The sequence below is a fragment of the Erythrolamprus reginae genome, chromosome 3 (assembly GCF_031021105.1).
Source record: "Erythrolamprus reginae isolate rEryReg1 chromosome 3, rEryReg1.hap1, whole genome shotgun sequence".
Taxonomy (NCBI): domain Eukaryota; kingdom Metazoa; phylum Chordata; class Lepidosauria; order Squamata; family Dipsadidae; genus Erythrolamprus; species Erythrolamprus reginae.
Genome location: NC_091952.1, coordinates 68024574 through 68043646, shown reverse-complemented (window position 1 = coordinate 68043646; position 19073 = coordinate 68024574). Strand labels below are relative to the sequence as shown.

General features: G+C 38.1%; 1 protein-coding gene across 1 annotated transcript in view; it reads right to left on the bottom strand.

The window, feature by feature from the left end:
• PKP1 (plakophilin 1) overlaps window positions 1–19073 on the bottom strand; it is a 54806-nt gene that overhangs the window by 9138 nt on the left and 26595 nt on the right. The window contains exons 3-10 of the mRNA XM_070745702.1: window positions 17934–18358; window positions 12800–12944; window positions 9688–9895; window positions 8506–8683; window positions 5226–5340; window positions 4608–4760; window positions 3754–3930; window positions 1411–1564 (exon numbers count right to left, since the gene is read on the bottom strand). Of these exons, the coding sequence (XP_070601803.1) occupies window positions 1411–1564; window positions 3754–3930; window positions 4608–4760; window positions 5226–5340; window positions 8506–8683; window positions 9688–9895; window positions 12800–12944; window positions 17934–18358 (1555 nt within the window). The remainder of the gene's footprint in view (window positions 1–1410; window positions 1565–3753; window positions 3931–4607; window positions 4761–5225; window positions 5341–8505; window positions 8684–9687; window positions 9896–12799; window positions 12945–17933; window positions 18359–19073) is intronic.

The following is a 19073-nucleotide window of genomic DNA, read 5'->3' as shown; positions in this document are numbered from 1 at the left end:
CGGGAGAGCAGAGAGCAGGCCAACCAGCAAGAACTTGGGCAGGCCGCTGTTTGCTGGTCCCAGCTGCCACTCTAGGCGCCACAGCGAGATTTGGCTGCTGCACATGTGCAGCAGCCGAAATCTCATGCAGACGTCCTTGCGGCAGCAAGATTTGGACAAAAATTGCCATTTTCTTTGCTTCCAGTAATTTTTACTGGAATTGCACTAGTTGCATGTGCATGGCATGTGCATACCCGGTGGCAATGGAGCGGGCCTATGCACTCTGTTTCTGCTGCTGGAATGGCATTTCTGACCATTCCTGGTCCTGCCCATCACTGACAACAGGTAAAGGTACTAGAGAAGTCTATCCTTTCATGTTGCTCATCATATGTGTCAAATTTACAACACCCACATTCTGAGCCAGTGTACGCGTGAGGAACACTGGGAGCTGTAGCCCAATAACAAGATTACAGGTTGAGGAAAGTTAACAGGTTGAAGGAAATTTCAACTATTAATGCTTTATTATAAAACAGGAAATGTGATGCCTATTAATTAGAGTTGATAATTTTAAAAAAAGACTCCACAAAAAGATATATTTTTAACCTCTTAATTATCTGTAGTGATGGGCAAACTGAACCCGCACAATTCGGGTCCATACCGAATTTTGCAGTGTTCAGTATGCCGAACACAAACCTGAAATTTTTCCAAACTTCGGGCAAAGTTCGGGGTTGTGTTCGGTGTTTGGAGCTTTGACATCACTGGCAGGTTGGTAAGGACGCCAAGATGACCACTTCCTGGATTCCATGGAATCCAGGAAGTGATCACCTTGGCATTCTTACCAACCTGCCGGTGACGTCAAAGCTCCACCCCCGGAATCTCTTCATGGGAGGGATTTCCCAGCTCCTTCAAAGGGAGATCTTCACGTAAAAATAAACATTGCTATTTTTACGTGAAAGGACACCGCAACGGCACTGCAAGCAAAGGGCGGTCCTTTCATGTAAAAATAAACATGTTTATTTTTACGTGAAGACCTCTCTTTGAAGTAGCTGGGGAATCCCTCCCACGAAGAGATTCCGGGGGCGGAGCTTTGACATCACCGGCAGGTTGCTAAGGACACCAAGGTGATCACTTCCTGGATTCCATGGAATCCAGGAAGTGATCACCTTGGCGTCCTTAGCAACCTGCCGGTGACGTCAAAACTCCACCCCTGGAATCTCTTCATGGGAGGGATTCCTTGTTCGAGTTTGGGTTCAGTTCGGATTCAGCCGAATTTTGCGTAAAATTCAGCCGAACTTGCCAAATCCGAACACCGTTGGGTTTGCCCATCACTAATTATCTGTCACATAAGGGGTTTTGAATTTTGCATTGTGGAAGGAAGAGATGATGGGAATGATATATCAAGAACCCCGTGGAATACAAAATGATGCCTACCCATGGTTTTGTGGAGAATAGAATGTCGAGACATGTTGCTCAGTAAAGATGTTCCAGATCGGACAACTTCAGCATTAGTGGATTGCAGGAGCCGTGCTATGCGGGGCAGTCCTTTCTCCTTTAAGGCAATTAGTTGGCTCATTGCATTCGACATCTAGAGAAGCAAAACAAAAATAAATCTGAAACAAGGAGCCTTCAGGATTCCTTACTGCTAGAAAATCATATTCAAAAAACAACTCATCAGCCATTTTATTTTTTGCTATTTCACCAGGCTAGCCTTCCAGGAAAAGCAAAGCTAGATTAGATCTGTTTCTGCACATCACACACAAGTATGTAAGTTTGGGCTTTGCCATTTACAGTTTGTTACCAAAGAACAAACAAATGTGCTATTTGATAACAGAGTGTAAATGACAAAGCCCAAAATTAGATATGATATACAAAAGGGAATCTTCCTTAAGAAACAGTTAAAGCATAAATCCTTAAAAAGTTGGTGTTGCTTAGTCCTGGAGTTCCAGGGGTGAAATGCTAAAACGAACACCCTGAGCAAGTCCTCTTTTTTGTACTGTGACCCCCAACAGTTTTGAGGGCACTTTTGTACAAATGCCCTCAAATAGTTCCCCAGGTTTCTCTGCAAACAGATCTTATGAGGAGCAATTTTTCAGTAAACACATATGAGCTATGAATTCACATATAGCCATCAAACAGGGAGAGCACTCTATACAGCGAAATCACAATCTCCCTCTTCGTGCTTGTTATACCTCTCGCTATGCAGCCAAGCATTCTACTTGCTTTCCCTACTGCCTGACCGCACTGTTCACCCATTTTGAGACTGCCACAAATCACTACCCCTAAATCCTTCTCTGCCAATACAATGCTCAGATTAAGGATTCCTTTTCCCCAAGAGCATTATTTTACATTTGTAAACATTAAACTGCAGTTTCCATTGCTTTGACCACTTATCTAGTACTGTAAAACTAAATCATTTGCCATACTACAGAGCCTCCAGGAATATTAACCCTATTGCACACTTTAGAGTCATTGGCAAATAGGTAAACCTTCCATATCAAATCTTCCCCTATGTCACTCATAAACATATTACAAAGAATAGGACTCAGAACAGACCCTTGTGGCACACCACTTGTAACCAGTCTCTGCTCAGAATAGTTGCCATTAAAAACAACCCTCTGATATTTACGCTTCAACCAGCTGCAAATCCACTGAACTATCCAGGGATTAAGTCCAATCTTCACTAATTTATCTATCATCTCTTTATATGGAACTATATCAAAGGCTTTGCTGAAGTCCAAATAGGCAATATGCACGGCACCACCTTCATCCAACACCTTTGACATAGTCAAAGAATCAATTATTAGTCTGACATGATTTTCCTTGAGTAAAGCCATGCTAGTTTGGGTCCAATAAGTTATTGGGTTTTTAGTTGCTGATTTATCCTCTTTTTGAGTAGAGTCTCCATCATTTTAACTAAAACTGATGTCAAGCTAACTGACCAGCTTCTAGAAATAGCCATTAAGTCCAAGTAACATATCACAAGTGGAAGACCATATCACAAAATTAATTGAACTTGAAGAAAGTGAATTTGACCACTTAGGTTTGACAGACAAAAATAAGAAAAAAATGCAGTCTTTTTTAAAAGACTGGAATCCTTAAATTGAATTTTTGCTGAAGGAAGAAAACCCTGACATTATAATTTTGGGATTTGGGGATTAAGGATGAGATTAAGAGGTTAGGGAAAAATAGAAGTTGATAATTACTTATTAGAAAGAAGACCAAAAGACATTTGTATGTTTTTTCTTTTCTTTTTATAATTTATGTGTTTCTTTAGTTTTAATTTTCTGTCTTTGCTCTTGTTTGTTTTGTATATTTCATTACACTCAAAAAAATTAAGACAATTATCTTCCTAATTAATATTTGGCTGATATAAAATGTTTTCTCTGATGGAGGAGGTTTTATTGGTATTAGTGTTCAATTTTTATCACTGTATTACTAAACAGAGAAAAATGAGTACACCCTTCAGATTCCAGTGGATTTTGAATATCCTGTAAATTAATATATTTTTCAACAGAAGAGAATCTTCACAGGACTATGTTCATGGATGCTCTCTAAGGTTGGATGTTTGCTTTCTGGTATTTCAATACCTGACTAGGTAACATCAGCAGTGCAGGAGCTAATGAATATTAATAAAGAGTAACCAAATATCTTCACACAAACACCCAAGCTCAGAGAGCACAATTTCATTTTTCGCAGTTTTATTTTCTTCACAAGAAGGAAATAAGAGTGTTTTCCCTAAAACTCAAACATGTAGGGGAAAAGTATAATAATTACCATTCCTCTGCTTGCAGTCAGATTTTGCAGAGCTCCAGCGCACGCCTCCAAGGTGGCATCTTTTTTGCTCTTTTCCATTAAAGACAGGTAGGTGCGGATGGCATCAGAATGGTACAGCCAGTTGGAACCTTTGGGTTTATAGTCCTCTTCAGGAAGTGGTAGATTATATTCATCATACTAAGGATAAATCAAAATGAAAAACGGAAACATTCAGATTGTGCAAAAGGGCCATATTTTATCACCTTAACTCATCATTTTACCTTGCTAATTAAATAGGGTACAAAGTGTGTCTCAATATATTTGCTTACAAAACCTTATACAATTGACACACTTGGATAAAATACTGAAAATATATAGAGATATTGTCTGAGAGATCTCTGTTTTTCTAAGATGCCATTTATATCCTTTACAATCATCAGAACTTAATTTGTTCGGTGGTTCTGGTTCAAATTTAGAAACAAAAATGCAGTAATTCTGATAATTTCCAAAATTCATGAATTTGACAATCTTGCCCAAGGAATTGATAAGATCTAGTTGAGATAATCAACTTTTCATTGGGTTTCAGTGACTTATTTCAGGTTTTGATATTTTAATATGAATTTTCATGAAATTGAGGACATCTGTGGGGAGATTTCATGAAGAAATGCCAAAGTGCATGGAATTTAATTAAGTTTCAATAATTCATTAAAATATTTTGAGGGTAAAACAAAGATTTGGGACTTGAACAGTTGCTCTGACACTTGCAATTGCTACATCCCATTCTAGAGAAGGGATGCAGAGTGCCTATCTTAACTTCAAAGAAAAATGTCTTCACTTGAATGGAACCTTCTGTAAATGAATGCCTCATATTTTACCTCTAGTTTTCCTCTGTTGTTGAAACAGCCTGTCAAGCTTTTGTCTGTGTGAGTGTTTCTGGCCAAGTGGTTAAGATGAGTGTATTTATTCGGCACTTCAGCATCCAGGCGATAGGACAAATTATGAAGAATACAGATACAGTTCTCCACAGACTGTAAGAATTAAAAATAATTAATTATTTATTATGCCAATGTATTTCAACTGTACAATATATAGAATTTTGAATTTGGTAATAATGAACTCCCCCCCCCCCTTTTTACATTTTTCCACAACAGGATTTTGTGCTTTCAAGGATGTATCTATCATCTTACAAGAAATGTGGAAATAAAGAAACCCCCTTGAAATTGAACAAGGATCTTGCTAAGGTGCAACTCCAAGGCTGCAAGACATCTTGACTGGATCCAAAGTAATTTTTCCTTTACAATGCAATCATGAGCATTATAGCTCAGAATATTATAGCCACAGGAAGGGGCACTAAAAGATATAGTGAGGAATAGTGGGGAAAAAACCCTATTCCATATTTATATACTCATTGGGATTTGGTTCAAGGCTAATTTTCCATGGAACCAAGAGCTGTATCAATTCATAAAGTACTGTATACAAAAAGATCTTATTGCCTTATCATCTGGCTGGTTAGCTGCCACACAATTCTGGGTATATGTCATCACAGAGTCAATCAATCCTGGGTAGTTTCTCATGGTTTGACGTCCAGCATCTGCAGAACTCAAGTTCCTACAAGATTGATTTTATAAAGAAAAAGAAAGAATACTTTGTTCAATTAAGTTTGCATATGGCATAGAGAAAATCATTAAACATCTCAGAAAATTCTTCCTTAAGAAGAAGATTTAGATGGTGGATTTTAGAGATGCTTTGAGAAACTAGTTAATCCTCAATTGTATTCTACATAATGCAAAGATTAATCTCAAAACAATCCCATTTCATATCAACTAGCCTATGAGAATACTGGCAGTTATCCTGCAAAGAAGTCTAGCATTGTCTGAAGATCTCACCTACAGAAGCACCATAAAAACTGTGTCTCCTTTTTGTGTGGGTCTTTTTCTCATTCCAGATGCACTCTGAATATATAAGCTTCATTTTGTTCTTGAAGTTTTGATGTTTCCTAGCTTAGTATTTTATGCGTAAGCAGTAAATATCAAATCAAAGGACTTCATCTGAGTTTATGGATATGAATTTTGTATTATAATCTGATCGATTAGCAGTTTTATCAAGCCATCATTTAGTGTTGAGGCTTTGGCCTGCCAGTAACATTCATACTAATTTGCAAAGTCACTATAGCAGTGCAGCACTATAGCATTATAGGTGGCTAACCCTTTTCTCTTAATGTGCTGAAAACATGTGTACATGCAACAGTGCGGGTGCATATGTGCCAACATCCATAATGCAATGTGCACATGACCTCCATGCACCCTGCCACCCACGCATGCACATGCAACCCCCAGTGCTCCCCATGACCCTCATGTGCATGTATGTGTAGTGCCCCCACACTCCCTCTGCCTCTCTGAGGGCCTCTGGAGCACGGGGAAGGTCATTTTCACCCTCCCAGGGGCTTCAGAAAAGCTTCCAGACCTTGGGAAGGTGAAAAACAAGTCTACTGAAAGTCAGATGAAGTCAGTTTTCACTATCCTCCCCTCTCCCTGGATTTCGGTAGATTGCTCAACAATGACCAATGGTGGGTTGCTCCCAGTTCGGCTCAGTTCCACGAACTGGTAGCAGCGTTGGTTGGAGACTCCACCCACCTGCCTGGAACACTTCTGTGCATGAGCACAAACCAATAGCAACTGGTTTTAGAAACCCACTACTGGTACAGACCAAAGGTTTTCATTTTGTTTTAAATGGAGTTAAGCAAGTTCATATTTTCTGCTTTCCAATTCATGATAGTTGGAAACCACACCTCCAATATTGGGCAATTGAGGACACAGAACAAACACTGAAATCCTTCCCTTTCTACTCAGCTACTTTATAGTTAAATCTACGTTTCATAACAGAATAAATAACCTCAATGAAAATCTCTGCGGGCAAATGGCAATAAATTATTTGATTAGACATTTGGATAAAATAGACAACTGTTTAGACAGGATTATAGTACATCTTAATATATCTACCCATGGTTGAATTTTAGAAAGCATTTAAAAAAAAGATTAGCAGCAACATGCAGGTGTAGAAATCGGTTGTACATGTGGTCTTAGTTATAGTAGAGGGAATTTGGATCCAGGAACAAGCAAAATAGAAGATAAAATAAAGTAACTGAAGACAGAGTATGTTATACCATGTCTTCAATGAGTACGGATGAGATATGTTGGGGTTCTTTATAATAAATTACTTAATATGAACACATTGTATGAATGTTATATTGAAATCAAACTATAAAATATGGAAGAAGTCTCTCTTTTGTAAGATCCCTGATTTTTCCCCAAACACTAATTTTCAGCAGATTAGTTTAAGGAAGAAATATATTCAATACTTGCTATTGTTATTCAATTAAGAGTCAAACATTCTTCTTAACCTTCTGCAGATCACCCAAAACTGTACCAGTAGCTTCTGATCCATCTACTGCCTATCCCTCTCCTAAGGCAGTGCTTCAGTTGATTAAATTTTCTAATTGCAAATATGTTTCATCTGCCCATCCAATAGTTCCTAGTTGCTGGCAGGTAGGAGACTGGTAGTTGAAAGCTACAAGTCAGAACTAATATCTGCATGCCAAGGTCGGTTTGATTTTTGCAAGCATGAGCAAAACCTTCTCTGCCCACAAATTGCCGTGTCTAATGTAAACTGGAGTGACTGACAGGGTTCGAGGTATTTTAGATAGGGAAGTCAATACAATAGGACTTTTTATGAAAAAACCAGTCGCCAGAGGCTATTGTTTAAATTCTCAGAAAAATAAGCAGAAAGGATTGCATTTTAACAATATAGTTGGATATTTGTCTGTGACATAACATAGATCAGGGGTGTCAAATTCAAGGCCCAGGTATCAGATCTGCTCTGCAGGGTGCTTAGATATGGCCCATGGGGCCACCCTGGAAACAACAAAGGAGCGGCCCACAGTACATCTGCTAGCAAAAGCAGAGTTTTGGACAGCTGTGTGCACCTTCCTGAACTCTGTTTTTGCTGGAAGACGGTTGCAGGAGGCCGTCACAGCTGACAATGGCACTCCAGAGCCTGTTTTCTCCGGCAGAGCACTCAAGTGACCAAAGGCATCCCCTACATGAGTGACATCAAGCTGGCCATGCCCCTTCCCGCAAGATCAAACATAACTCTGATGCGGCCTTCAATGAAATTGAGTTTGACACCCTGACATAGATCTTGCACCTTCTTGTCATTTAATTAAATAACAGCAACACCCAAATATATTTATGTACAGGGATTATTGCATTATCTAATTCAGACTCTTTAATTATGGAAATTGAAGTGTTTAGATGGGCATTCTTTCCTTGATCATTTTTTTTTAAAACAAGAAACATAGTGACTATCTATTTCCTTTCAAGCCATTTCAAGGTACTACTTCTTTTCTTCAAAGATCTAAATGGCTTGGAAACCAATACTGAAAGAAATGCCTCCTTCACATTAGTCTGCTTGCATACAAGATCCAATTCTGTAAGGTCCCAGAAATCATTCTTTGTATCACCAATTCCATTGAAGGTAAGGTTTAACAACCTTTTAAAACAACATAATCCCAGCTATATGAAAAAGGATGCACATTCTTCCATCTTTTTAATGATTGGATTATCTTTATATTACTGTATTGATATAAATGTTTTTGTAAAACATTTGAAAAACCAAACAACATATAGCTCTTTTGGTGGATAGTTCCAGTTAAACTCATTCTCAGTGATTTTTAATGATATCATTAAACTATTAATGTTTTGTCCAGTGATGTACCTTAAACAGCCGGTGGCATTGAAGAAAACTTCTGGGTCAACAATCTCTCTTGTTCTATTGCCAATACCATCGCACCATCCAGAAAAAGGTACAATAACACGATCCGTCAGAACTGGAAGAGCATCATGTATCAGATCTTCTTTCAGTTCATCAGTAGAGGAGAGGTTCCAAAGCAATCCTGGAAATTAAGTTAAAGAGGTTTGTTGCTGGAGTTTGCAGTGTGACTCTTTCTATATAAATAGGTAAGACAGAGTGATGTGAAAGTATATCTCTAAATATTCACTGAAATCAAGCAGGTCTTCCAAGTAAATTATTTCTGAAGCCTATTTTCTGATCATGTTTAGCTTTATCTTAATGCAGGGATGTTACTGAAATATAGAACAAAAAAGGAAATATGAAATAATTATTTTCCTGTCAAGTGGTAAGATGTATTTGCAAAGTTCTCTAAGTCATAAAAAAAGAGGCTATGTTAATTTTTTCTAATACAAATTAATGGAAGCAGAGTGACTTTCTTGACTGAATTAAAGAGCTACACACAGGCATTCACAAATCACTTAATCTGTCAACCACCCTAATAACTACCGTAGATTAGATTAGATTAGATTTATTGGATTTAAATGCTGCCCCTTTCCGTAGACTCGGGGCGGCTCACAACAATGGTAAACAATACATAATAACAAATCTAATATTTAGCAATCTAAATTACAGTTTTAAGTTTAAAAAATCCAAAAGAACCCCAATATATATATATATTAAAAAAAACAAGCATATAGTCAAATCATACACAGAAACTACATGGGCAAGGGGGATATGTTTCAATTCCCCCATGCCTGATGGCAGAGGTGGGTTTTAAGGAGTTTCCGAAAGGCAAGGAGGGTGGGGGCAATCCTAATCTCTGGGGGGAGTTGGTTCCAGAGGGTCAGAGCCACCACAGAGAAGGCTGTTCCCCTGGGTCCCGCCAGATGACATTGTTTAGTCGACAGGACCCGGAGAAGGCCAACTCTGTGGGATCTAACCGGTCACTGGGATTCGTGCAGCAGAAGGCTGTCCCGGAGATATTCTGGCCTGAATAACTAGCTTCCATTTCTTGAAGAAGTGTATCTTTTGGTGTCCAAAGTATCCTTTTAGTTGCATTTTGTGACTCATTGCCACTTGTTGTTTCACCTTTCCATTAAAGAATACCTGTCAACTGCTTCTGTATTTCGGTATTCCCAGTCCTCCTTAGGAGATTCACACACTCTCGAATTCCATTCTGCCTGCGGGTTTCTAATTTGTTAGTTGGATTTCTGAAGACTAAGTTTCGAAGGGCCCCAGCTGAAGCCTGCTGCACATTCTCATCTGAACTGCGCAGAAGTTCAATCAGCTTGGCAATGCCTCCAAGTCGGTAAACCTAAAAAAGAAAGAATTGAAATGTGCATTGAAAAAAGCTGCTCATAAAGCTCTGCTGTTCTTTTAGTCAATATAAAACAGTTGAAATATAGTAAGTTGAAATATGTGCCTTAAGGAGGCTCTATTGCAGAAAATATGCATATGTAACTCTCTTTGGCACAGGGCCAGATGAGGAACAACGGATGGAAGGAGACATTCAACCTGGAAATAAGGAAGAACTTCCTGAGGGTCAGAGCAATCAACCAGTGGAACGGCCTGCCAGCGGAGGTTGTGAATCCCCACCTCTGGACATTTTCAAGAAGAGATTGGACTACCATCTGGCTGGGGAGGTGTAGGATTTCCTGCTTGAGTAGGGGGTTGGACATGATGACCTGCTGGGTCCCTTTCAACTCTAATAAAATAAATAAATAAATATGCTAGGGAGGTGGAGGTAATGGCTGCTATCACCATTTCAGGTCTTCAGAACTATATAAGAGTTTCTTGAAACCACGATTGTTTTATTTGGAGTGGAGTGGGATATAATAGAATAATTTCTGATTGATAGACAACTGCCTAATACCAGGGGTTTAAAATGATGTCAAATAATTGAGTCATGTCTTGGTCTTCCCATTATTCAGTTTTCAAACTGAAGATAAAGGTACCATTGAATATTTCAGTACTTTAATAAATACAGGTTTTACACATTTTAAGCAATGGCTGTAATATCAATCTATTTGCATTATGAGAATGGTGTTATGAATTATGTGAACCAGACCTGTGATGCTGACTTGAGAAAAAATGGTTTTTAGTTCTCCTATTTACTAAGGACTAATGCTGAGGAGCTCTTATAGTGAAGTGACTGACGTATGGAATCAATGTATTCCGGAAAGGAATGTATTGCATTGCTTGCCACTGCTTGCATTTAAATAAAATATTGTGTCTATATTTTTATTGATCAATAAAATTGTAATGAGTTAGGAATGGAATATGGAAAATTTCCATCTCCTCGCCCAGACTGCATCTTCTAAGCACCAAGCAATCATCAGTGAGCTATCAGTTACCCTGAGTAATGCAGCTCCCATAGTTTCTCAGCCAGCAAAGCTGGGAGTTGAAGTTCACAAGTCTTAAAGTTGCCAAGGTTGGGGACCCCTTCCTTAAAGGATCCTGTCCAGGAAAGAAATTTGAAGTGATGGTGCTGGGCTTTCATACCTAACTATAATTCCCACTTCATTTCTGCCAACTGAAGTTATCAAGAGCTTAAACTAATAAGGAAATCTAAGTTAATTGATACTTAAGACAAGAGGTTTCTGGAGGTATCATGACAAAACAGTAAATGCAACTTTTTCTCCCTGTCAAATTGCTAGTCCTATAGGGACAGCATTCCCTAATTCTTACTCCATGCAAAAGGCAAATTAAATAATTTTTTTAACTCCATATTGTTTTTACTTCCCATTGCATTTGTCTGCTCATATACATTTATGTATCTGAAAGGAAGTAGAAAAAAATATCTTCTCTTCAAAGGCCTAAAGCTCAAGAATCATGGTAGAAAGGAGTTTTTGCAAATTTGGAAATGGACCTCATACTGAGCAGCATCTTTGGTTATACAGTACTGGAATTTCAAATATATCATGGCTGTCCAGAAATATATTGTGTCCATTGTCAAACACCACCAGTGTCATGGAATCAGACAGAATGCTAAAGTGCTGCCATATTTCACTGAACTATTTATTGCATGAGTGAGGTGGAGTTAGAATAGAGGATTTCTTTTGCAAACTAGTTACAAAGTTCACAGCATTTTCCCATAAGCAACTCAATTTTATTGTCCAGCACATAGGTGCAATAACAAATAGATTGTACTAAATATTTATATTCCCCAACCTCCAAAATCTGCTAACCACAATTACTAGCCCTATTGCTATTCTAGTAGGGCATAAAAAAGATGACTTCATAAAAATAGAAAGGTTTAGACTAATTTATAAATATTGTGTACATTTATAACATAGTATATATAACTGTTTGATGAACTTTTGGACTCAAATTCTAATATTCTCATTGACCAGTAGAGATATTTTTAGTACAGGAGGATATTAACCTAACTATTCTAAAGGAAATTTTAATGATAAAATTGAATACATTTAGAATTTCACTGGTGTCTTCCTTGCTACTTAGGAAGTAATGGCTAAATATTCCAAACTCAAGATTGTTTTCTTGGATACAGTTCTTGAATTCATAATGAATATATTAAAAATAACCATATCTTTAGAATCATTAACTGAATATAGTAAATCCTATAGTAAATCTTTTATAAATTTAAATCTTTATTTAAATAAAGGTATCGAAGTATATTCGAATCAGAGTTACTTCTAATAGCTATACGTTTAGATTATCAAATATAAATTATTTGTGAACAAAAGTAATTTATGAATATTAAATAAAACCACATTTATTTATCCATGCAATATACTTCAGTAATTTATTTGGTGTTGGATGGATATGTTTTTGGTTCTTAATTTGATCTTTCTGTTGAAGCTATAGGGAAAAAAAATGTTCTGACACAGTTCTGCATTTTTAAGCTTTCATCAGGTATGGGTTCATCCCGGTTTGGACCGGTTCACCCAAACTGGTATCAACCTGCTAGTGATATCACAATGAAGCACTGAACCTGATCGTTCGGTGCCGGTCCATGGGTGCCACCATCTTTTTTTGAATTTTGTGCATGTGCAGAAGCCGAGTTTCCAGCACTGCATATGTGTCCCCATTTTGTTTTCGGCAATTTAAAAAAAATTGGGAGGAGGGATTTGCACTGCACATGCACATGAGCACGAAGCTTGCCATGCCCACGAGGTGTGGCCACGCGGCAGAGGAGGAGGTGAACCAGCAGCGAGGTAAGTTGGCTTCTACCATAATGCTAAAATAACATATTTACCTCTTGCTTGGCAGATTCATCTTGAAAACAGGTATGCTGGAGGTAGTAGGCACCCATGGCCTGATTCTTCTCATCTGAGGAACACAGGAGTTGAATGGCTTTCTGGATGGTCATTGCTCCATAATCCACTTCATCATGACATATTCTGAATATAAAAAGAAGAAACATTCAAAACTGCCTCGGTCATTCTGCAGGGCGATATATTCTAAAAAGAAATATGAGTTGTGTGATGATTCTTTTGACTTTTCAGCAGGCATGAGCTTAGTTTTCATGATTTGAAAATGGTCAGGATTTAATTAAATAAGTGAAAGAAACTTTTGCAGAGGCTTGTTGAATTAGGGATGCTGCTATGTTATAGTTTCACCCCTTCTTGATAGTGTTGTATAAAATACCCAGATCATCATTATGTTAAAAGTTATTCTTTTAATAACTTTTAAGAATTATTCTTAAGTTAAAGCTTTTTATCCCAGATTTTTTCTTTGATATGCCAGTTTTTTTCTATGCTGATCCTGATACTCTTTTGATTCTTGCTCTTTATTGATATACGCTCTAACTTGGGTTCTGTTGTCTGTGACTCATGACTGTAACATGATTACATAAAAACATCCTAAGTATAAAATATATAACAGAATAACAGAGTTGGAAAGAACCTTGGAAGTCTTCTACTACAATCCCTTGCTCAAGCATGAAGCTTCATATCTTTTCAGAAAATGGTTCTCCAATCTCTTCTTAAAAACTTCCAGTCCTGATGAATCCACAACTTCTGAAGGCAAATCATTCCACTGATTAAATGTTCTAACAATCAAATCATATCTCCTATGTTCTATATTGGATCTCTCCTTGATTTGTTTCCATTTATTACTTCTTGTTCTGCGTTTAAATATTTGAAGAATAGGTTGGCTTGCTCTTCTCTCAGGTGGCTCCTTGGATGTTAGAACACTGCTATCATATCACCACTAGTCCCTCTTTTCATTAAAGTAGACATATCCAGTTCATGCAACTATCCTTTGTATGTTTTAACTTTCAGTCCCCTCATCATCTCTGTTGCTTTTCTTTGCACTTTTTCTAGAGTTCTTTTTTACATCACAAGGATCAAAACGATGCAATATTTCAAGTATGGTTTTATAAAGGCATTATAAAGTGGTTAAAAATTACATAGATTCCGCTATATGCAACTATCTATAACAGGGCAAGATTACAAGATTAAAACTTAAAAGAATTATTTGAATTCCTTATATTCATTAGTTAAATACGGCAGTGTTCCCCAAACTTGACAACTTGAAGATATCTGGACTTCAACTCCCAGAATTCCCCAGCCAGTGTTCGCTGGATGGGGGATTCTGGGAGTTGAAGTCCAAATATCTTCAAGTTGCCAAGGTTGGGAAACACTGAAATATGGGTATTATTTTGACTACCCACTCAGAATGAATATTTGGACAGTCTTCCCATAAAGATGGTTTCTTCCATTCTTTGCAGACAGAAGATTAGATTTATTAGATTTATTGGATTTATATGCCGCCCCTCTCCGCAAACTCTGCTGCTAGAAATGTGGCATTCAATCATATTAAATTAAAAAGCACATAGTTGAGGAATCTGGTAAATCCCAGAGTTTGGTATTGGTCTATGATTATCTATGTCTGTGAGATTTTGGAATATGTGACAATTGTCTGTGAGATATAATGCTTCTTCATATTAACAATTGCCAGTAGGGAATGACTGAAAGAATGCCCGAGGGCATGAAAGTGGTTCTGAACTCTGTTGTTGTTGTTGTTGTCAGAATTATTGAGCACTATTTCACACAACTCAAAATGCTTTAGTACATTCAAAGTCATGACTGATGAATGGAACGATTCAACAGAGAAAAAAAGGCAATGCTAAAATGCAAGAGGCAGAATAATCACAATTTGGTAACATAATCACATTTCCTGCAGAAACTGCTGCACTCGTTATCTGGGTTCTGTACTCAGACTTGGGCAAGACTTTGAGTTGAGTAAATTCATATTGTTATCAGTTTCTCATTACTCCAGCCTTAAGCTTGTTGTGCCCTGTTCCTTCTATTAAGCAAATCTCTGCAGTAGAACTTCCAAATTTCAACTGTCCTGGAAAATAATACATATGTCGGGGGGGGGGGGGGGTTCCTCCAGCTTTTCTTGGCTCTCGAGAATTAAACTGTCAACTCCTGGGATGGGAATACATCTCTAAGTATGTATTTATTTCAACAGAAAGCAATATATGAAATGAACTTTCCATTTCTGGCTGATTTCAAAAGTGACTCACTCACGGTGCCCTTTTTAAAACAATCACTTTAATTCCATCCCATTCCCATTATGGTACAGGACCAAGCCGTCTCAGTTCTAGAAATGAAACAGCTCCCAAAGAGGAACCTGTTCTACTGGATGGAAGAGTCACCAACCAGGCCTATGCTTCAAGGCAAACAACTCCCCAAATCTGGACCAGTTTCACAAGATGAACCACACCCGATTGGAAAGGGTGTTCCAAAGAGGCCGCTCCTGAAAAATGTTTGGCAGAGGAAAGTGTTTCCCACACAGTAGTTTAAGAGACGAAAGCAATTCTGTTCTAATAGGAACCTGGGTCTCTAATCATCATTCCTTAAGGAGAAGTTTTGGAAGGCTGCTGGGTTTTAAACTCTAGCATGCCATTTACACTGCTGCACGTAGAATAGTCCTAATACATGTTATTGCAACAGTTTGCGTATCATCACCTACCTCATTTTCAGGAAGGTTTCAATGCTGACTCACATATGCAGTAAATATGTCTCTACAACTTCTGATTTAAAATAGGTAGATGAAACTGAAGTCTAGCATGTGATTAAAGAACTGCTGCAGAACATGTATGGGTGCATTAAATTCATCTCTTTCCAAACAGTTAAAGCAACTATGTACATTTTCAAATATGCACTGTTTCTTCAGAAACTGTTTCCAGCAGGGGTAAATGCTCTTGGTTCAGGGAGCTGGTCACCATTTGGGTTCTTTTATCCTCTGTGTGTGCGTAAAGCTTTCTGTGTATGCACAGAGAGTAAAAGAACCCAAGTGGCGGCATCTGGGCAGGTGGGCGGAACCTCATGCTCCCTTTGTGATTGGATCACTGACAACTGAGAGGCACGAGCAAACTGGGAGCATTTTACCACTGATTTCCAGCTGTCCCTAAAAGTATGTTCAAAATATTCATACAAACCCTAGAAGCTGTCATGTACACCTGGGAAAAGACATAGCTACTTTAATGATTCCATTTGTACATACAACCATAGTAAACTCTATGTTCTGTTTAGGTGGGCATTCCACAAGAGAAGTTGAGCAATATAGCTGACTATCCAGTGTTCATGAGTAGTTAGTATTCAGAACTGGTTAAATATGCTAAGAATATATAAATCATTATTGAGTTTCTTTTTATTCCATGGTTGAGGACTTTTAAACATAGGTTAAATTTTAAAAAATTACTATAGGAATTTTTAAATCTTTATATGTAGTTTGAAAGAAATCAATCACTGACTAGATACTAAACTGTGGTGCTAAACATTCAGCTATCAGTGGTGTAGCGGGGAAATAGATTAACAGGGAAATACTGTACAGTAGTCCCTCACTATACCGCACTTCACCTACTGCGGCTTCACTTCATCGCGGGTTTCTGAGGAAGTCGATCGGCAGATTTAAACAGCCCGCCGAACTCGATCGGCAGGTTTTTAAAAAAATATATATATCTAAAATTGTAAATACTGTATTTAAATACTGTATCTAAAATAAATACTGTGTGGGAAGGGTTTATAAACACGTAAAACAATGAAAACTTACCAAACAATTACAATATAAATACTTAAATAAGTACTATCAGTCGATAAATTCCCCATCGCGGATTTCACCTATCGCGGCCCGGTCTGGAACGTAACACCAGCGATAGGTGAGGGACTACTGTATATTAATAAACAACAGCAGTATTGATCTGTTAAATATGAATACCACTTATTTTCTTAATCAAGGATTCTTTTCATATGTTTTGTTACCATTAAAGACTCATCAACCCCAACCTGAGGAGCAATTGCTGTGGGATATAGTTCAGCAATATCCAGAATGCCATATGCACAAGTATACAAGATCATCTGTATATTTATTTATTTATTTATTTATTTATTTATTATTTGGATTTGTATGCCGCCCCTCTCCGAAGACTCGGGGCGGCTCACAACAAGTGAAAAACAATCCAATACAATCCAATTAATTAAAATATTATAAGTTTAAGAAAATCCCCTATACTAACATACACACATACAGGCATACCATATATAACTTCAACATGCCCAGGGGGAGATGTTTAGTTTCCCCATGCCTGACGGCAAAGGTGGGTTTTGAGGAGTTTACGGAAGGCAGGAAGAGTAGGGGCAGTTCTGATCTCCGGGGGGAGTTGGTTCCAGAGGGCCGGTGCCGCCACAGAGAAGGCTCTCCCCCTGGGGCCCGCCAACCGGCATATGATAATAATTCAGTAACTCTGTTCTGAGGACGTGAAATTATTAATCATCTTTTATGAATCCATTATAGTCTCAACTTTATTCATTTATTTTACTATAATGTGATGGCCATTTCTGAATTTTTTAACCTAAAAAATTCTGCGGAGTCTGCGGAGAGGGGCAGCATACAAATCCAATAAATAAATAAATAATAATAATAATAATAATAATAATAATAATAATAAACAGTAATTTAGATTGCTAAATATTAGATTTGTTACTATGTACTGTTTTTGCCATTGTTGTGAGCCGCCCCGAGTCTGCGGAGAGGGGCAGCATATAAATCCAATAAATCTAATCTAATCTAATCTTTGAATATGAATATGAATACCACTTATTTTCTTAATCAAGGATTCTTCATACATAACTGACATTCACACACATGCAATTCTAATAGAACTACTTCCTAATTAGTGTGCTTAGGGTTATAGCCTAAATGGCTTCCTACCTCAGGCAAATTATACTAATGTCCTATGAAGTGTTGAAGAATATTATTATTTTCAAGGTGATGGAAAGCAAAATGCTCCAACTAGGTTTTCATTATGCTTTTTATCTGTCTTGCACATAATTTCCTACATCATGGGCCACACAGAGAAAACATGCACAGAGACTTACTTGGAGCGACACATGTAGGTTGCATCCGGCTTGCTGGCTACAGGCTGGGCATAGACTGCATCTTGCTTGTTAGCGGACGTGCAAGAGGGGGTGCGGATTGGAACTCTCTTGTTTGACCTTGTGAGGGTTGCAATTCCTTCCTGGTTGTTGCATGTATTGCTGTAAAAGCTGTGACGATGATGATTGGCCTTGTGACTCACACGGCTTCCACTCTGATTCCTCCTTAACGTGCCTCGTGGAGGGTCATTGTAGAGATCCGGCTCACTCCGGCTACTTTTCATATTCTGCACAAAGCAGTAGTCACTGCCAGCATGTGTAGGACTGCAGATCTTGTTATAATGCTTGCTACCCCAACCGTCCATTTGGCTGTAGGAACTATAGCGTTTGTTCTCAGCTGCGTTTCTTTTGAGTGTTCCATTGTACATCTGATGGACATAGAAAGAAGGCAGAAGGAAAGAAAAACCATCAAATGTCTTTGAATAATCTTATTCTTTGTCTGATTGACAAAGACAAAGGAAAAACCAGGGAGAGATTGGGTGCTGGACTCAGTGAAAGTAATATTTACTTTGACAGGAGCAATGAAGGAATCAGCTGAGTAAGGGGTACCAGTCAAAAACATGCTGCTCCCAGAAATGGCATCTAACTGAGAGTCAATATTTTCAAAATGTTGGAATCAATTATAAGTCATGGAATTAATAATAAAGCAACCCATCACCCTTTACTTAAAAACAAACAACCTGCTTTCTAACAAGCAGTGATTTCAGGGGAAAAAAATCCTGTAATCTGCAACTCCTACTCTGCAGAAACATTTGGATCACACCTCTTGACCAGGGTAAAGCAATAGACACAATTTACATAGACTTCTGCAAAGCTGACTCAGTAGTGCACGACAAACTAATGTTGAAACTAAGTTCTTATGGCATCTCCAGATCCCTGCACAAGTGGATAGTCGGGTTCCTGTCAAATAGGCAACAAATAGTCAAAATGGGGAGGACTCTATCCAAGCCGGCACCAGTTAACCAGTCCCTCTAAGGCAATGTGTAGGACCCACACTCTTTCTGTTTTATATCAATGACCTATGCATTCATATTAAAGGCAGCTGCATCCTCTTTGCAAATGATGTAAAATTATTTAACACCA